The sequence below is a fragment of the Dermacentor albipictus genome, chromosome 1, assembly GCF_038994185.2.
Source record: "Dermacentor albipictus isolate Rhodes 1998 colony chromosome 1, USDA_Dalb.pri_finalv2, whole genome shotgun sequence".
Lineage (NCBI taxonomy): Eukaryota > Metazoa > Arthropoda > Arachnida > Ixodida > Ixodidae > Dermacentor > Dermacentor albipictus.
The window spans coordinates 412,717,635-412,738,922 of record NC_091821.1 but is presented as its reverse complement, the minus strand read 5'-3'; the positions used below and the strand labels follow the sequence as shown (position 1 = coordinate 412,738,922).

Here is a 21,288-nt window from a genome sequence, read left to right as displayed (position 1 = left end):
TGTCGGCGTCTACAAGAAGAAGACGAGGTGAAGCGGCGCTCGAGAGAGAAGAAGAAGGCCTTCCTGATCTCCCGTTTGGAACGCGGCAGTGCTTCTTATTTACCCCTTGGCACAAGTTCGCCCACAATAAATAGTTGTATCTGGATTCCCTTAACTGTCCGTTACAATATTGATGTCACTGGCAAAAATAACTAAAAGCAAAACTAGTTGTGGAACTATAACCATCCCGAAATTTCAGAGTGGGATACGAGGAATCGACGCCGTAGTGGAAGACTCCAGATTAATTTCGTCCGCCTGGGGTTCTTTGAAGCGGACGTAAATCTAACCTTTCTACATACCAGCTGAATGCGAATGTCGGCAGCCACGACCGAGCATTGAAACTACAATCTCGTGACTAACAGCACATCACCGCAGCATTCAGACACAACGGCGGGGAAATATGCCGTTCCTAGAAGCATCTAAATAGCTAGTAAGATGCCCTGAATCAGTTTCACGTAATAGCCTCGTTGCATTGAGGTGCATTTGCCCCTGGTATCAGCGAAACGCTGACTTACCTTCCCGTTGACTATGCGTTATATATATAGCGGTGTCGGCTGTTTTCCAATCACAAGCCCTCAGACATACTTTCTTCTATCTTAACATTCTCTAGTAGCGTGACCTAGTGTGTGTGACCTGTACCGTCTCTGTTCCGCTTTATTCTTCGACATTAGTCATCTGGCTCTTTCTTTCTTTTTCTTCCCCTTGCTCCTATTTTCCATTCTTATTTTCTGTCTCCTCCTTTCTGAGGAGTAGACAGGCGTTGTGCAGCTTCCGGTGGTGGTTGCAAGCCTGCTTCTCCCTTTCCTGTCAAGTGTATATATGTTTCCAACTCTACCAACAATATTAAAAACTGTTCTCTTCCGTTACTGTTTGGACGAATGCTAACTTTTGGAAACACATAACTCTTTATGCACTGCGGAACGATGATGGCACTACACTTTCTTACAGCCTGCTTGCACGTATAGCAGGATGCTAGAGCCGCATGCGCTGCAAAGCTAGATCTCATCACCGTCACTGGTTCAAAAAAGAAAATAAGAAAACCCCCAAAATAATTATCTTTGCTGCGAGTTAAAACCCTCTTACACCATCGGTGACGCTTGCTTCTTTGGACTGGCATGCACTTGCGGTTTGCTCCCTCTAACCTCGTTGCAGCTTGTCTCGCTATAGGATAACTAGAGGCCTGACACAGTCCCAATTCGAACGTGACGCTGCAGTAGCACTTATGTTTTCTTTTACGAAAACACACCCATAGCACGGTTAACTTCGTTGCTGCGCTTTGTCTAGTTCGCCAACATGTCCATATTTAATTTTCTCGATATCACTTTTATTTTCCTCTCCGTTATAAAAGTGCTGCCGAACGTTCCCGCCACCCCTGTACGGTGCCTTCCGAAAAAAAAAGAAAAAGGCGGCTCGCGACTGAGACCCCAGCTGGCTCAGCCAGCCAATTGCAGCCAGGATCGTTGTTACGGTGCATGCGTCGAGAAGGCGAAACGATGCTCCGCACAGGTGCGCGCAGGGACAGGCTTCGGCGACCGGCGAATTGGGCGCCCACGCGCCCTTTATTTCTCTCCTCCTCAAACGCCGATAGGCACAGGCACTACAAGTAAGCGTCGCCAGAAGACACTCCATTCTTTCGCTGCTGGAAGACATCGCGGCAACATGAGCGGGCACCTGGACGCCCTGTCTTGCGCCATGTGGGGCGGTGGCGCTGCGCCACAAGATGTCGTGGGTCTGCTGCTGGCCATGATCAACCTGGTGGTGCACCTGCCCTTCACGGACCTCCCCGAGCTCCGCGACTACGAGCTGGGAGTGCTGCAGAAGCAGTACGACTACGTCATTGGTGAGATACGGAACAGCTTAGCGAAACGGCTAAGCGAAACGGCTAAGCGAAACGGCTAAGCGAAACGGCTAAGCGACACGGCTAAGCGGAACCGTTAAGCGGAACCGTTAAGCGAAACCGTTAAGCGGAACTACAATATAGAAGTAGACTATGAGGACCGGAGGACTGAGCGAGGGACTAGCGCGCATCCCTGCTTGTTCTCCTTTTTTATTTTTTCAGAGTGAATCGTGCGAACGAGCCGACGGAAGTCTTCAAAGTCAGTCATTTTATGTTTAAAAAATAACGAGGGCAACGGCTGAAAGGTGCATGTCGGAAAAATGAAGACGTTTTCGAGCACTTCTGCGAAACTTGAAATGTGGTATAATGAAGTAACTAGGCTTTATCGTGACAACAGGCGCGCTCCTATAGAGCTAACAAAGACTGAATAGCGGTACTGTGTACTTGTCTCTGTGGGTTCTGTCGTCGCTGTTCTTCCTTCTTCCTTCAAGTTTAGTATAGCCAGTGTTTTGAGTGTGTAGTACAGTTTAACTGTTTCTACACTACCATGAGAGCACTGTGTCAGCGCTCTGAACCAATCCTTCGAATCTGCCATAAGTTACCGCATGCCTTTCGTACCGTGACTTTGCGGCCCGTTATGTCCCTCACACTAGCTATTTGATTTGATTTGATTGCAGGTATGTCGAGAGCTGAAATAAAGACTTTAGCTAAAAAGCTTGCGATTATCATTCTTGCTGACGCCGTTGTCCCAGGTAGCAAGGTTCTGGGGGCTTGCGCAATGCCTGCGGTCAACTTTCATGCGCCATCGGCATAAATTGAAACGCGTATAGGAAAGGACGGGCAGACTCAACTCCAGTTGACAACTGCGTAAACCGAAGCATTGTTGGTGTCAATGGCTCATGAACCATGCGTGTGTGTATATATATGAAGTGTGGTTTTCGATGTACAAGTATTAGTAGCAAAGAGGGACATTTTATACGAAGAAATTATTTTATTTTCAGTGAATTATAGACAGACTTGACATCGCATAGACATATTTACATACAGTACGTTATATATATCTAGAGTTATCTCAGGCACTGCAGTCGTCGAGCTACCATGGAATGATATGAAGTGCATGCATTTGTCTGATTTTCGTGTTTGTGGATTCAGACGTTCTTGTGGATTCGTTTAGTACGCTTTCTGTACCTTCATTGTCGTAAATGTCAGGGCAATCTATACTTTTCTAAGTGCAGAAGATGCTGCGAACATGCACAATCGCTACTAATTGCAATGGTTCAGCTTGTCGGGGTGGCCAAATCGAAATGCGCCAAGCGTCTCAAGGCACTAGCTTACCCATGAGAAATTCATAACAGTGCTGAATGTCACTTGTCAATGCATGCGTCAGTGGCGTAATTCAATATCGTGCTTCGGTGCTAGAGGTCCTGTGCTCGAATCATGTCGTCGGATAGTTTTATTAATGTTTATTTAATTATCTATTCCGCAGTACATTGTTGAAAATGAAGAGCTTACAAAGTCACGAAGCCGCTTGAAGCCAGAAGAACGAAGTTTAGGCAAATACATGTACTTCATCTAATTCCCATGCTTGCTCAACCCATTGGAGCTACCGTGAACACTAGCGCCAGGGTTCCCTCTAGTAATTATTACAGCGAAGCTGCATATGGCAAGCCGATTAGTATGTCCGTCCGCTTGTCGCCTGTACGCCAAAAACTCCTCCGGCGGAACCCCGTGTGCATGCGCGAAAAATGGAGGACGCTTAAGCTTCGCCTTCAAGAGTGGAACGCGATAGCGTTCCCGTCGACCCGCCAATGGGTGTAAGACAATGGGCTACAGGGCAGCCATCACTTACGAGGCGCCCCGCATCAGACGCGGCGAGCGTCGAGCCATATGGTCGAGCAACGCGGCGTTCGGCGCAGCAACGAAACGTGCGCCTGAGCAAGCGGAGCGAACCAAAGAACTCGGTATCCCGGAGGGGGAAATGATGCACGCCAGCCAAACGCCGTGATCGGCACGGGCAGAGAGATAGAGAGATAGTGATCTAAAGAAAGGAAGGACGCTTGATTCTACAGAGGGAGCGAGCCGCGACAGCTCCAATGCGCGCATGGCGCGCCATCTGTCGGGGCAGCGCCGTACATGGAGAGGAGGGGGTCTTCTGTGTTTGCCGCAAGATGGCTCTCCGTGTGCGGAAAGCGCAGAAGAAATGCAACGAAACGCACTTCGCTACTCGTGTAATTGCGACTTCTGTAAGTTACATGTTCATAATTACCGATATACACCACAGTATAACTTTCCACGGCTCGTTTCGAAGGCAACACCGCATTCACTAGAGGCGCGTTTGTACCTTATGGAAGCATCGAAATCGTGGCTGAGTGGTAGCGTCTCCGTCTCACACTCCGGAGACCCTGGTTCGATTCCCACCCAGCCCATCTTGGAAGTTGCTTTTTATTTATGGAGTGCATGCCGTGATTTATCGCTCACGGTCAACGCCGCAAAACGCTGACGCCGACACCGACGCCGACACCCGACGCCGACACCGACACCGACGCCGACGACACCGGCTTTTCTGCGACACGAGCTCCTTAACGCTATCGCGTTAAAAAGAGAAAGAGGCTCGCGATTGGCTGCGCCAATGGTGACGTCGTTGCTCTCCGTCGCCGCCGAGCGCGCGCGCAGCAGTTTCTATCCAGCTCCGAAATGGATGGGCCACGCCTCATACGTACTCCTGATGAGGAGGCAGCTTTCTATCAGCATCGATGCGAGCAGAAATGGGAACAAGCTCGTCTACGCCGTGCCAATGCTGCAGCGCGGGCACAAGAACACGCTCGCGCAGCCGAGCGCAAGCAGCTACTGCGTACCGAGGATCTGGCAGCCTACCAAACCGTCTTCTATTGAAACGTCTGGATATTTCGAGTGACAAACACCGGGGCCTCACATTTCAGCCTCGGTGGTTAGCCATCTCTATGGAGTGCTTGGGCGGTGATCTTTTGCAGGGAAGCTGTTAAGGGCTACTTTTACCAGAATCGTGTCCCTGTGTTAAAAATATCATGATTGGCTCCAGCGTCGTCTTCTTCCACAGCTAGCACGTTGCCGCCCCTCGGCGCTACAGCGCGAACGCGGTCATGCTAATGCTCCCGCGTTTGTCGTCGTCAATAATTAATTAAGAAAGATAATGACGGAACCAATTTTACAGCGAAGCTGTTAAAGGCTAGTTCCCCCAGGTTCGTGTCCGTATGTAGACACAAAACTCCCCATACGTGGGGCGATACCGAACATAGTGCAATGCCGGGCAGACCACGGCTGATGTGAAGCTGGCGTGAAGCACTCCCCATGCATGGGCCGGTCCCGAAGATAGTGCAATGCCGGGCCAACCCAAGGCGGATGTGAAGCAGGCGTCAAGCACTTTCCATACGTGGGCCGATCCCGAAGATAGTGCAATGCCGGGCCGACCCGTGGCGGAGGGGCAGTTCGCCACTAAGGGGCCCACATATACAGCTTCGCTTGTCGTCCTTCACAGAGTGGAAGCAAACTGAGTTTTTATGCGAAGCATATTACGAGAGCTCAACCCAGCTCCTCAGGCGCGGCGGTGTCGCCATGAAACCACGTGACACCGTGACGTCACGACAGAGGAGAAGTGGCTTTGGCTCAACTCTTGCAAGACGGGCTGGGTGGGAATCGAACCAGGGTCTCCGGAGTGTGGGACGGAGACGCTACCACTGAGCCACGAGTACTTTTTTTTTTCTTTATTTCCAGACAATCAACAAATACATCAATACAGACTGCTCCCACCATTTGACAATATTCACTTTCCCACCGCTGCGCTTGAAGCTTGCGGTTTAGATTACAAAACTTTCATTTTGGCAAGGCCATCCATCAATGACAACAGATCATCGTCATACGCTAACTTCTGAAAAACTTCCCGCAGTTTACTGATATTCTCAGCAAAATATGAGTTTACTGTTCTCACATTTATATCGCAATTCCTTACAGCCATGCGGTTTCTCCAGATACTGTGAAGGCCGAGAAGAAAGAACATGTCATAAGGTATACTGTCTTGCTCTGTGGATAGATAACGGATACCATGAGCTGTTAACGGCAATTATTTTTTAATAGTTCTTTGCATAATATCCCAAAAGAAGACCGCACTCCAACAGTCCAGAAAAACGTGTTCTATAGTTTCTGGTTTCTTGCAAATCAAACAGTTAGTCCCCCATGGTAAATAGTCCCCTCTTTCTTCTAGCCATGTTTTAACAGGCAAGGTATTAGTATGTAGTTTAAAAAAGAATGTTTTCACTCCCCCTGGTACAATCATTCGCTTCACACGTTTTAGGACATCTTTCCCTTGGCCTTAGCGGTACATTAATCGATATAATGGTTCTGGGAACATAATATCTATTAAATCCGAGCTTATCCGCTTACGACTGACTGCAGCCAAATATTCTATGGAAAAGTGGTGGTGTAAAAATCTAAATGCTACGACCACCTCACGTAAAAATTTACTCGTTGCGTAACACCCACCCTCCCTCATCGAGACAACAAAGTTAGGTAAGGCATTGCTCAATCGGACTTGAATAACTGTTCGTAAGAAAGGATTTGTCGTGTCTCGTAAGAACAAAAATCTAGAAATCAGTTGCTTTAAGTATAAATTTGGTAATGACAAGCCCCCCTGACCCAACTTGCGAAACAAGTTGTTCCTGGTTGTTCTTTCATATTCAGACTGCCACACAAAAACAGCAAAAACACTATGGAATTTCTTGAGGTTGAATCGGGAACAACTCAGGACTTGCATGAGATACCACAGCTTGCTCACCAAGAAGATTCTGCAGATAGCCGCACGTGCAAATATAGAGAGATCACGTCCAGCCCACTTATCAGTTTGAGCTTTTAATTCCTGCACTTTGCCATTCCACAAGTCTTTAGTGTCTCGATGTGTGCCTAATGGTACACCAAGATAAATCCCAGGCGTGAGCTTCCACTGCATACCTTCAAAAACACGCGGCGTTGTTTGCCACTGGCCGTGCCACAAGCCGACACACTTATTCAAGTTTATATTGCTGTCCGCCATGTCACAAAACTCACGCATAATTGTCATGGTAGCTCGAACACTCTCCTTATCTTCACAGAAAACAACAACATCATCAGCGTAAGCTAATAAACGTACCTCACATCCTTCTAGGCTGAATCCTCGCACATCCGGACTATCAATAATTCTTTTACAGAGAGCCTCTAGATATATTGCGAACAAAAGAGGTGACAGGGGACACCCCTGACGAACAGAGGAACGCACTTCAATCCTTTCAGTTAGCTTATGGTTGACAATGAGGTTAGTTGTACAATTACTGTATGCCATTTTAACTCCCTCTGTTATCCGTGATCCAACACCGACATAGCCAAGAATTGTAAACAGGAGATTGTGACATACTCTGTCAAACGCCTTTTCTAGATCAATTTGTAACATAGCGACTTTCCTAAAATCTGCATCACAAGTTTCAAGAATGCTGCGAGCCACATGGATATTAGTAAATATAGACCTCCCTCTTATCCCGCAGGTCTGATGTGGTCCTACTAAAGCACCAATAACCCCTTGTAGTCTCCGCGCAAATATCTTCATTAAAACTTTATAATCTACGTTTGCCAGCGTAATTGGCCTGCAGCCTGTTACTTTGTTAAGTTTATTTGCGTCATCGCTTTTTGGTATCAAGACTGTATACGCCCTTTTAAAGGACGGTGGCAAACGACCTTTTTGATACGCCTCCATAAAAACACGCTCTAATAAGATGGCTATCTTCGAGCAAAAGGCTTTGTAAAAAACTGCTGTTAGGCCATCAGGTCCTGGCGATTTTCCAGGGTTAAGGTCTTCAATGGCCGTTTCGATCTCCTTTGCTGTGATATCTTCGGATAATCTATCTGTTTCTTCGGCGTCTAACCTAGGTAGAGTGGTTAGAAAATGGCTTTCATACCCAGCCTTGCTCGGTATTCTACACTTGAAGAGCTCCCTGTAATATTCCGTAAACGCATAATTAATTTCTTCGGCATCTCTAGATATTTTCCCTTTGTATTCAATCTCAACTATTTCGTTTCTCCTCGCATACTTTTTCTCAGTTCCCAATGCACGCTTTGTTGGCATTTCATCAGCCAAGATCTTTCCCATTCGTGCGCGAATAAGTGCGCCACGGTATTTTTCCGTGTCGATAGCCTCAATTTTATTCTTTGTTTCCCTTATTTCTTCCATAAAGGTGCCTGGCGCTGCAGTTTCGGCATCCACAAATTCCTGAAGCATTTTTTTAAGGTTATTTTCCTCTTGGCGCTCTTTAAAACGTATTTCTACTGCTCGCTCTATGGCATTCATTTTTACGACTTCTTTAAATCGCTCCCATCGCTCACCCCATCCTTTTTCACAGTCATTATTTGCTTTGGCAATTTCTGTGCGTACACTCTCTAGAAATTGGTCGTCCTTTAAGAGTTTCGCGTTTAATTTCCATGTTTCCCATTTCATTCCAGGTTTTGCGCTAATCTTTTTCCCTATCGTGAAGGCTACTAAACAATGGTCGCTAAATGTTATGTTCAGCACCTTGTAGTCATCGCACATGGTGGCGATTTCTTGCGAAAGATAAGCTCTGTCTAACCTTGCATGGCTATTGCCTTGAAAATGAGTATAATGCCGATTATTGCCTCCTTTCGCGTAATGTGCAATGTCTTCCAACAGAGCTCTTCCAATGGCCCCCCTCAGAAAGACAACGCTCTTATCAGCCCAGTATCCATCACTCGAACGATCGTCCGAGCTCAAAACGCAATTGAAATCTCCTAACACTATCAAACATCTGTCTGTATTCAGATAATGCGATATTTCTTGAAAGAAACTTAGCCGGTCATTCACTTTCGTTGGTGCATACACACATAATATTCGGTATTTTACGTTGCAGTATACAAAATTGCACAGCACAAATCGACCACTCTGACAACTTAGAACTGTTTCCTCAACTATACCCAAACCTTTCTTAATAAACATGCAGCATCCGGCCGTTGTGCCAACAGCATGACTAACGCATACAGTATAGCGGTCACTAAACTGTGCAACCATACTATCAGTCTGACTCTCACTCTCTATTTTAGTCTCTTGAATCGCCAATATATCTAAATCTTCTTCCAACATTACGCGTCGGAGCTGACGCTGCCGCCGTCTCGCCCTAAAACCTCTAACGTTGAGTGTTCCCACGCGTAATGGAGCTAACGACATAGCCATTTCAGAGAGCAAGAGCGAAACAACAGTAAGGCGCCCAGCAAATAGCAACGCTCACAAACTGAGCGTCCCTGTCGGCACGACAGCTTCCACGGGCACCCGCGACACCAGTCGCGTTGGTCACTGCGTCGCCTGCCCTTCTCGGGTGAGCGACGCTGACCGTTGCGGTGGGGCGGACTTCCCTTTCTTGGCCCGGGTCGACCGGACCACCATCCACTGCGGCTCCAAGCGCTGAACACTGTCAGCCGGCGTCTCCTCTTCTGGAGCATCGCTTCGGTGCCTCTTGGAAGGCACGGCTGGCTCCTCAGTGGCCAACTCATCCGGCGTCTCATATGGCGTCTCTGGCTCCGCGTCCATCTCCACGTTAAACGCGTCACACCCGGGCTCCGTTTCTGCGGGCGCAGGCGGTGTCTTCTCTTCTTCATTCCTTCTTCTTTCTTTCTGCTTTCTTCCTGCTGTGGCGTCCTGTGTCGACGCGGATGGCGTTGCCACCTTTTTTGCGACACTTGCCACCTGTTGAACCGGCGTTTCCGAGGACGCTGTCAGTTTCTCGGTTACCTCTTCTTCCATCAATTCCAGACCTTCGTCGTCGGGTTGCGTGCTGCCAGTAACTCTTGCATACGTACGTACGCAATCATGTGCTTCATGGCCGAATTCCCGGCACTCAGAACACCTTGGCACTCTGCAGTCTCTTCTAATGTGTCCTTTGCGTCGACACCGCAGGCAAATCGGAGCTCTCCCGGGAACGACAACCAGCACAGAGCCACCAAAGATCTTGAACAAATGGGGCAGAGCGTCCGGTGTTAAGTTCTCTCGGAGCGTCATCCGCACAATACGCGTGGTAGACTCAGCTTGCTCGAAGCCCCTCACCTTCCAATCTTCTTGTCTTACTTCTTTCACTTCGCCATAGTGGTCGAAAGCCTTCTTGAATGCTTCCCCGGTAACGTGGAATGGAACCCAGTGTACTTTGAGTGTGATGTCTTGTTGCACTGGGTCAATGACGGCGCAAAAGCGCCCTTTTACCTCCAGGCCTCCCGCTCTAACCAGCACTTCCTTCACCTCTGGAGTTCGTAGCTTGATGAGCCACACATGCGTCATTTGGAAGGGCCCAATACCGGTCACGTCTTTCAATACACCGAGTTCTTGCAGCGGGTCACGGAAGTCTTCGAGGAGGTATGGTCTCCCGGCAACGTCACAATGTAAGAACAGACATTCCTTCATAGTTTCGCCTGATGGCAAAGTCGGTAGTAGATACCGATAGCCCGGTGGGGCGACAGAAGACCTGTTACCACGGCCAGACGCGGCCGCTGAAACCGCTCTTGCAGAGCTCGACATCTTGCGTCCGAACGCGTCCGTGTCCAGAGGCAGAGTGAGCCACGAGTACGATGCTTCAAAGCGGTACAAAAGCGCCTCTAGTGAATGCGGTGGTGCCTTAGAAACGAGCTGTTTCTAAGGCGTGCGTCTCTTGCTCAGGCGCACATTTCGTTGCCGCGCCGAACGCTGCTTTGCTCGACGCTCACCGCGTCCAATGCGGGGTGCGTAGTCGCTGCCCTGTAGCCCATTGTCTTACACCCCTTGGCGGGTCGACGGGAACGCTGTCGCGTTCCACTCTTGAAGGCGAAGCAGTAATGCATGAGTTGTTTCTTGGTCTAGCCGAACCAAATATAGCCAAGCAACAGCAGTTCACCAGGCTGAACAGTGGTTCAACAACTAAAATAAAGGCTAGTATGCTTCGCATCCTGGGCTTAACCTTACCTAAGCCACAGCCATTTTTTATGCGAAGCATATTACGAGGGCTCAACCCAGCTCCTCAGGCGCGGCGGTGACCATGAAATCACGTGACACCGTGACGTCACGACAGAGGAGAAGTGGCTTTGGCTCAACTCTTGCAAGACGGGCTGGGTGGGAATCGAACCAGGGTCTCCGGAGTGTGGGACGGAGACGCTACCACTGAGCCACGAGTACAACGCTTCAAAGCGGTACAAAAGCGCCTCTAGTGAATGCGGTGTTGCCTTAGAAACGCGCTGTTTCTAAGGCGTGCGTCTCTTGCTCAGGCGCACATTTCGTTGCCGCGCCGAACGCTGCTTTGCTCGACGCTCACCGCGTCCAATGCGGGGCGCGTAGTCGCTGCCCTGTAGCCCATTGTCTTACACCCCTTGGAGGGTCGACGGGAACGCTGTCGCGTTCCACTCTTGAAGGCGAAGAAGTAATGCATGAGTTGTTTCTTGGTCTAGCCGAACCAAATATAGCCAAGCAACAGCAGTTCACCAGGCTAAACAGTGGTTCAACAACTAAAATAAAGGCTAGTATGCTTCGCATCCTGGGCTTAACCTTACCTAAGCCACAGCCATTTTTTTGGGGTATATGAATATAATGCAGGTCCAAACGGCCCCTGTAGGAGTGGCTAAAGAGGTTAAAAAAGGCAATCATGAATAGAAATGAATGGTTTGAGCTTGGGAACAAAGACTCCACGGTATTACCCCTCAACACTGTTAGGTAAGCTGGTCCAATATCACACAATATCACATTGCTCAGGGAAATAGTGGGTATTTGTGTGTTAACGCGGCTGGAAGGTTGTGGAATTGTTTTGTGTGTATATATATATATATATATATATATATATATATATATATATATATATATATATATATATATATATATATATATATATATATATATATATATATATGTTAGTGGTGCTTATGATGCATAGATTTCTTTCATGCATCAGCGGACGAAAACGCGCCAAGCGTCTATAGCGTGCTGGCTTGCACCCTACGAGAAAGTCTGTTCTATGCTGCATGTTGCGTACTGGTTTCGATATCACGCTTGTGTGCTAGCGGTCCTGTGTTCACATTCTGTCACCGGACAATTTTACTTATTTCTTATTTACTTATTATTCATAAAGCTACACTTCGTTGAAAAAGCGGAGTTTGCAAAAGCCAGATAGCCGTATGAAGCGAAAAGGTTGAAGTTTAGGCAAGTCCATGTGCGAACTGTTATTCTCATACTCGCACTGCTTGTAATCGCACTACTTGCAGCTCCCGTAGAAAGTAATGCCAGAGTTCCCTCTGGTAATTTTGCATGCTTGAAACGGTAAGCTACTTCTTCGCTGCACCGCTCGTAGATGGCATTCGACCTTATAAAGTCCCGATACGTGCGAAAAAAGTGCCTCTAAGTCGGCATGAAAGCTTCGCTTTAAATATGATCAGCTCTCCTGTCCCGCATACTTACATGACAGTTCGATGTGCAATCCCTCTGTAAACGGTTTCTAACAGTGCAGTAGTGCCAAGTGCACCATTTGGAGCCTGAATTTATTCCACTTCTGTAGATACATGCGAGACTGCAGGAAACGGAATAACGCAGTGGAGTATAGTTTTAGAATTGTTGAAGTTTGAATTTATACAGGCAGTAGGAAGGTATTTCCGTTTGTAACCGCTCCAAGAAATTTGCTGAATTCGCTGCTGGAGGCAGATGATGCACATGCAATCCTCACACGCACGTCTCGACGGGCAGACTGTCACTGCTCAAGCTCAGGGATGCTGGCAATGGCCTTCATGCTCGTCGTACAGTTCCCTGCAAGAAACACTGTTCATAGTGGAGAATTTGTAACACGGAGGAAGCAACACAAGCGAGAATAGACATAGGAGAGACGCGTTGTTGTACATATATTTTTTTGTGTCGTTTCGTACGTGCGAACCATATTTAAGTAAGCATAGAGGAGACATTATTTCTAGGGGTTAAGGGCGCAGTCTTTTTCTTTCTTTTTTTTCGTTTTCTTTCTTTCTTTCTTTCTTTCTTTCTTTCTTTCTTTCTTTCTTTCTTTCTTTCTTTCTTTCTTTCTTTCTTTCTTGGTTTTGGAATGGAGGGTGCAGGGGGGCATTAAAAAGACGAGTTATATGCGGAAAAATACGGTAATATTTTCACGTCTTGTATGTCCTTGGAGAAGGAGGAGGAGGAGGAATGAACGTTTATTGTGAGAAGCAGCGAGAAAGTGGTCTTTCTTCGGCCTAGGTGGGCGGCTCTCTTCGTCCAGAAAGCCGTTGGCTAATGCCGCAGCCCGGCCTCGGTCCACCAGACTTCGCTGGTCTTCCAGGCTCTGTGCCTTTAACATTGCCTCCCACGTTTCTTCAATCGCTTGTAGCGATTCTGAGGCATCATCCTGACTGTTTTTCTCGCGGTGTGGTTACACCAGCACCATGTGTTGGAGCATGTCTAGTACATCACAACATCGGCATAGGTATGAGAATTTGGTGGGGTGCACTCGGTGCATGATAATTCCATGTAGATACGTATTCGTTTGTAGTCTGCGGAGGGCGGTGGCTTCTTCCTGGCTTAATTTTGGATGTGATAGAGGATATTGTCTTCTCATATTACGGCGTAGTTTACCGCTACCGGCGTAGCCTTTACCGACAGTTTAGAACTGGAAACGCCCTTATCATCTGTAGAGACCACCTGAAATCTGTTGCTCAAGTAATTTTCGAGAACTTTGTAAAAAGGCCCACGAAATCCCCAACAATGCAGTTTTCTTAACAAGATGTAATGATTCAGAGTGTCAAACGCTTTCGTCACATCTAAAAATAGGGTACATGTGAAAAGATTCTGATCGAATGGCGAGACCAGTTCATCTGAAAACTCCTCAAGCCGTGCCACAGTACCACACCCTGAAACAAAGCCAAACTGCCGATTAGTCAGGATAGAAAATTTGTTAAGAAAAGAAGACAGTGTAGAAAAGAAATTTTTCTAAGACCTGCGCAATAATCGGCAATATAAAAATTGGCGGATATTTTTCAATACTATCTTTCTTCCCTGACTTGCGTAGTGGTACAACACCTGCAGTTTTTAAGCATTCTGGAATTTCGTCGCCTTCCAAAAAACCATTCAGTATATGCAGGATAATATCTGACAGCGCATTGAAATTCCTTCTGATGGTGTGTAAAGAAATTCCATCATATACAGTGGGCTTGTTAGGACGGAAACTGAAAATAATTTCTTCCAGATCACCCCTAAAAATTATCGGAAGAATATATTATAAAAATAATAGTAATATAATAATAACATCATAATAATATAATAACAATAATAATAACTATTATTATTATATCTATTAGTAGTGATGAATTCAAAGAGGCGTACGATGCACCTCGATTGTTAAGAAATCAAAAGCGTTTTAAGGTACCCTATTCCACTAACAAGTATGGTGAAGCGAGAAGAAGTGTATACATCCCAAAAATATTTAATGATAGGGCCATTGAATTCCTTTTGGCAACTTCGGAAAAACAGTTGAAGAAATTATTGATGAAATATTGAAATTTAGTCCTGATATTTTACTTAGGTTGTTTGTGTTTCTCTTTATTTACTATGTCATTGTCTGTTAACGGGTAATACTACCAACCATTCTTCTGAAAGTTGAAAAGAAAACGTGTCATTATGTAAATGTCTACCTTTTCTCCTTTTATGTATATATGTAACGACATCGCGGTACCGACTCTGCCGGGCCTAGTCGCACAAGTCCTCGTGGACTTAAACAGGCCCGTTTCTTTGTTTTGCTTTTGGATGTGTGTCAATAAACATGATTATTATTATTGCAATAATAATAATAATAATAATAATAATAATAATAATAATAATAATAATAATAATAATAATAATAATAATAATAATAATAATAATAATAATAATAATTGTTGTAATTATAATATACGAGGGGCCATTTGAATTGGCGAATACCGCAACCGAGCATACGACATAGCTCAGTCAGACAATCTCGCAGGCGGCTAGGCTACCTTGTCGCCGAAAAGTGTGGCCCAGAGGGCCCTACATGCCTCAGAGATCCGCTGATTCGTGCGCCCTTTGTGGGTTGCACGATCGTCATAGGTTGCACGATATAGTACCAATTCTCCGTGGTCCTATCATCCTGTTTCCCGAATCTCACGCATGCATGCGGTCTTGAACGCGCCTAGGTACACGATATATTTTCGCTGAAGTTGAACAGCACTTAACCCTTGCGTGTAAAAATAAAAAAGGGAAAGGTTTTCAGCTTTTACCGGGAGGCCCCGGGCCGCGCATCATTCGGTTGTCGCGTATGCGTGTCCCTTGGCGTCCGAAAGCTAGCGCTCCCGAGTATCCAGAATGGTGAGTCCTGCCGCCGTATCGATAGCGCTCTGAGCATCGAGCAAAGGAAGCGACCTTGAAAGCTCCCAATGGTGTCTCCACCCTTTCTTCAGCTTTGGACAGCGGTTATAATAGAGCTAATGAGAAGGAGGAAAGGGCGGGGGAGGGGCTACTGATCCTGTAGTTTTTCTGGGAACGCTGCGGCCCTAAACGCTAGAAAGTTGGGAATTGTACGCCTCCTTTAACCTACAGTGGTGCCTTCTTCGATCAGTCAGACATGGTTTGGACATTTCGCGCTTGTAAACTATTGGCGGCTCTGTTGCCGCCGCGGTCGCGATACAATTGTCGGGATTACAAACGAAAATAGGCAAGAAAGAATAACTGCAGATGTAGACGAAAAGAATGGACGCATATACGATCGTTCTGACTGGTTGGAAATCTGCGTGTTAACTTTGCAGCTAGGTGTTGTTGCTACATACTTTTCCTTCTTTGCGTTAATATTGTAAACAAAAACCTTCCCGTTATTTCTCTCTGTTCCTGTTGTGTGGAAATTTCGCATCCTCAAAGAAGGCCCGTCTTGGCAGCGTGACTCGTAAGTTGCTGCGGATAAGTTCTATAACATTTGTAGTGTTAACAAGTGTGTAGTGCCAACATCTATACGCGTATCGGGTTCCCTGAATACGTCTTCAAGATCTGTATAAGCTAGAATAGCGAAACTGTTTAGAAATCCGTTTCTTCATTGCAGGAATGATGCGCTTGACGGCACATATTTGTTGCAGTGAAGACATTTAGGTAGCGCTTGCTTCATTGCATAATTCGGTAGTGAACAGAGCCGTTAACCAGCTCATCTGTAGGGGTTGCATAGGTGGCTCTACACATACGCTGATTCCTCAGGTGTGAGCTGTCTCCAGCGGTGCGAGCGCCGGCGTAAAAGGTGACTCCCCCCCTCATCCCCCTCACCTAGATGTGGCCAAGGTCAATCGCCAACTATAATGGGCTTATTTGATTATGCGGTCCCGAAGTGTCCGCAAACCGTACGCGGCGTCCGGTCTGTCTGACTAGCCCTGACAGAAGGGCACGTCAGTAACGTGATCCAGCTGTCGGGGACTGCCCGAGGTGTTACTCGAAGGCACCGTGACCGGAAGCCATTTTCCTGGCTGCCATCGTCTGCTCGTAGCTACCCGTAGAAAGTACTACTCAGCGGATTCATTATCGGGACCTCCGACATGATGCAGCCTCGGAGGCCGCGTCGCTGACACAACCATAACATTTGCATAGTGAAATCGCAGCCTGATTGCACAGAACGTGCTCGCAAAACGCACTTTACGTCGCGCTCTCGCTCTTTGTGCCACGTGACTGCTGTATTTAAACTCTCTCATTGCCTACGAAATTTAAGCGGAATTACAATATGAACATAAGCAGAATCGCAATCGTACCACGTCGCTTTTCACTTAGAAAGCGTCCACCGATATCCTTAAAACCCGTGAGACCGTATGCGAAAGGACCGACGCGCGACTCTGAAAGAGCACATGCACACCGTCTACTAATCCTGCACGTCAAAAAGCGGCGCTCGAACTTGGCAACGGAAGCGATCAATAGCAATCGGTGAAGATCCTATTGCGTACCATCTCAACTACTGGCGAGAAACAGCCACATATGAAGTAGGATATGCTTCCTCGCATACGAATATAACTCAGTTGAAGGAGAAATATACATGTTTACTACATGTATAATAATAAGCATAACAGATTTCATGAAACGCGTCAAGAATTTTGAAACGATCCATCGGCAGAAGCATTCCAGCGACTTTCAGATCGGCCACTGAAAAGAGGTCGCACCGATGCACTTTTTGAATTCACCCTCCGAACCGACCTAGACAATTTCCCACGTTACCACGTCTTGTATAGTGAGGGAACAACAAGAATGCGTAAGCTATCCCCTTTCTTGGTGGCGAAATGCCTCGTAGAAAAAACATTGGTAAAGATAACAAAGCCTTGAAAATGACCAGCGGAGACCTGCTAATAGAACTCAGAAACAAAGAACAAGTGCAAAAGCTGTCCGAACTCGGCAGTATTGGTGAATTCAAAGTCACGATTTCTCTCTATCGCTCCCTAAACACCTGCAGGGGCGTTATTGTGGAGGAATGTTTTCTCAACTTGAGTGATGAACTCCTCCAGGGGTTCGAAAAACAAGATGTTATCAAAGTTCAAAGAATTACAATCCGAAGAAATGATGAACTCCCCACTAAACAAGTGATGCTTACATTTGGTACTAGCAATCTCGCCACATATCTTGACGCAGGATATCTAAAGATCAATGTGAAACCATACATACCGAAGCCAAGGCGGTGTTTCAAGTGCGAGAGGTTCGGCCGTTCATCACAATAATGTAAAGGCAAAGAAACGTGCGCGAAATGCAGTGCCAACGACCATCCGTCTGAAAGCTGTAACGCTCCCCCACGCTGTGAAAACTGCAAAGGGGATCATCCAGCATATTCACGATAATAACCCTGTTGGAAGAAGGAGGTGATTGCCCTAACAGTAAAAGATATTTCATTTTTTGAAGCGGCGAAGAAGCTTTCAGTCTTACCTCAAACAACTTATGCCAACGTGGCGCAGTAGGGGGCAGCACCACATCGGTCTCGGGAGTCTACGGGGGTCACAGTCAGTGGTCCCGTAGCAACCGCATCCACCCCCTTGGTGGCAGCAGCCAGTGCCACTCCACCATCATCCAAGATGGCCCTGCAGGCAGCTGTTCTGCAGGTCCCAACACTAAACAGAATGCAAAGGCCCGAGACGCGTGTCTCGGCACCTGGCTCTTGACCATTCAGCGCCTCAGAGGAGGCGATAGAGGTTGATGTGAAAACTCCGGCGTCATCGACGCCAAAGGAACAGCGTTCTTCTGGGCGCTCTAAGAAGGACAACCTCCTTGTAACTGCGCTGAAAAAGGGACGCGTAACCTGAATGGTTACCGTCCATCAAACGTGCATTATTCCCTATCGCATATCGCCTTTAATGTTTAAGTTTACACACATCATTACATTTTTCATTTCACAACCTCGGCTTTCATTGTGCGCTGGAATAGCACAGGTCTTATACATAATATAGGTGACATCAAACACAGCTTCAACACCTTTTCGCCAGTTGCAGTGTATCTTCAGGAAATGAATCTCGGTTCGAAAATAGTCTAATTCTCGAAGTTTTCATTCTTGTCCGAAAGGACCGCGAATGTTCCAGCCGCTTGTCAGGAGAAGTCGCTATAGTCTTGCAGGGCGGCACTCCTACACAAAATGTCCAATTGAGCGCATCTTTCGAGGCCGTAGCCGTCACCATTCTGTCTCGCAAAACCATCACCATTTGTTCGCTGTGTCACTCCACACCCATTTTACTACTAGACACTTACAAAATTTAGCAGCTCAGTTACCGGAGCCATTTGTTTTAGTAAAGGATTTTAAGGCTCACTGTACTCTTTGGGGCAGTGTCAAAACTGACCAAAGAGGGCAGCTCGTTGACGAGTTGATTCCTTCCAATGACATCTGCCTTTTAAACTCAGGTGCACCGACCTACTTTTCACCGACTTCCTGCATTTTTAGTTATTTAGATTTAGCTTTTTGCTCACCATCTCTTCTTAATAATCTTATATGGGAAGCCCTTGAGACTTCATAGGGTAGCGATCACTTACCCGCAGTCATCACACTCCTTTCGCCACCACAAACCTTAGTAACTAGGCCACGCTGGTGGAAATTACAGCTCGATGACTGGCCGGTTTTTATGGAGAACGCGAAACTGAAAGTTGTCTTTTCGCGAGAGCTAATTGTTGACGAAGTTAACGAAAAAAATCACTGAGTATATAATTTCAGCGGCAGAAAAGGCAATACTCCAGTCATACATTATTATGCGCAACAAGCTAAATCCCTGGTGGGCAAACGAGTGTACTGAAGCCTAAAAAGAACAAAATAAGGTCTGGGGAATACTACGGAGTGTTGTGATTGACCGTTCGCCCCGTGACACCCTTCGGTTACGGTTTGCACGACCATGGGGAACGGGCCGACGGCCTCGTCGAAATGGTTCTCGACATGGATGAATTATGACCAGCTCGGAAATACCTCGTTCAGGTGACGTTTGAGTAATTGGCAATTATACCGCTGTCAGCTGCACAAATTGGCACGTCCAAGCCGGAGACATGGTCAGTGCGATGATCCGGCCATCACCTGTCAGAATACGATCGGAGTCAGCGGAAAGGGCAACCTACCTATGGATTGGTGGGACCCGATGTCATCGGTGCCCTCACACCGGATCGGTGGGACCTGATGTCATCGGCCTCCGGACACCGGATGGAGGGAGGTGACTAAACAATGATCACGCAAGGCAGAAAAGGAGCTACGAACGGCGGCAGTGATCGGCGACTACCACTTCATCATCAACCTTTCTGTATATGAATTGTGCTTAAGGCTTTGCCACTATGAGTTTCTGTATTACTTTGCATTTTCTTGTACATATGTAAATATATACGTGTTTGCCAAACGTCCTGAATATGGAACCCAGCCTCACGTTAACTTACCCCGACACGAGGAAAGAGGATCCCACGTCTTCGAACCACCGAGTCGCAACAGGAGGTACCCTACTTAGAGCAAGCTTTTAAATTTCAAACAGGCCAAACAAAGCCAAAGCACGAATTATTCGAAGAAAGGCGGATAAATTATCATGGCAAAAATTAATGTATTCAATCAATAGTGCAGTCGCATCAAAACGAATGTGGGACCAGGTGAGAAAATTTAAAGGAGAGTACTCATCATACACAGTACCACTATTTACGTGTCCAGGCACACAAACAACACTACAGGACCAGGCCGACTTATTAGGCGAACAATATTACAACGTCTCCAGCTCAGCAAATTACTCAAATACATTCTTAAATATAAAGAGTAGGCTGAGAAACAGAGACTGCCCACTACTGGGGCTTCGAATGAACTTTATAAGAACTTCCTCACAGTACAAGAATTGAATAGAGTTTTCTCGGCCGGTAAAAAAAAACGGCAACAGGTCTTGACCGTGTCCACTACACAATAGTGGCACACCTACCTCAAGCATCGAGGCACTTCTTAAATTTTTCAATAAGATATGAGAGTCGGGGGTAATGGCTACAGATTGGGAAAATTCTTTAGTAGGGCCTTTTCTGAAATCGGGTAAACCTGTAACATCCCCAAGCAGCTACAGACCCAATGCACTAGCAAGTTGTCTAGCCAAATCCTACGAAAGTATCATAAACACAAGACTCTCATTCATCCTTGAATCAAGAAGCCTAATAGACGTGCACCAGTGGGGATACAGAAAGGTCTGCTCGACAACTGACCACCTTGAACGACTAGAGCATGAAATATGTAATGCGTTTCTACGCAAACAACACTGTCTCGCAGTTTTCTTCGATTTAGAAAAAGCATACGATACCAAGTCGCCATATGAAATTTTGAGAGCTGGCTGACCGGCAATTCGCGCCAGAATGCTAAGTTGTCTATGTGATTTCATGTCAAATAGAACCTTTCAAGTACGTCTTGGCACAATACTTTCACGAACATTTACACAAGAAAGTGGCGTTCCACAAGGTTGCATTCTGAAAACGACACTCTTCATAGTCAAAATGGACTCTGTAAATAGGATCACCCTATCACCTGTTATGCACTCAATATATGTCGACTATTTGCAAGTCGCTTGCCGCGCCTCAAACTTACCCAGCTGCGAAAGACAACTACAGACAACGATAAATAATTTTACACAATGGGCTGACAAAACTGGTGTCCGGTTTTCAACACGCGAAACTGTTAGTTCTCTTTTTCCAGAAGCGAGGGTTACACTGCAGTCCAGTTCTCACAATGGATGGTACAACGCTGGCGGTCAAAGACTACAAATATTTAGGCGTAACTTCTGGCACCAACTAAACTTCCATTAACACAACTAAGATTAAAGAAAATAAAGGACTAAATATCCTCAAGGTCTTATTGCACAAGCACTGGGGATCTGGCCGAACATGTCTACTACGTGTGTACTGGCCCCTTGTACGTAGC

The 21,288-nt window shown here is 46.5% G+C and overlaps 1 protein-coding gene across 5 annotated transcripts in view; it reads left to right on the top strand.

Annotated features, from left to right (window-relative positions):
- Window positions 1-21,288, top strand: part of LOC135913050 (4-pyridoxate dehydrogenase-like) — an 83,731-nt gene that overhangs the window by 15,617 nt on the left and 46,826 nt on the right. For 4 of the 5 annotated variants that reach the window (XM_070532219.1, XM_070532220.1, XM_065445690.2 and 1 more), the window contains one exon: window positions 1,628-1,879. The exons of the other annotated variant lie outside the window; for it this stretch is intronic. In XM_070532219.1, the coding sequence (XP_070388320.1) occupies window positions 1,628-1,879 (252 nt within the window). The remainder of the gene's footprint in view (window positions 1-1,627; window positions 1,880-21,288) is intronic. 5 annotated transcript variants of the gene reach the window in all.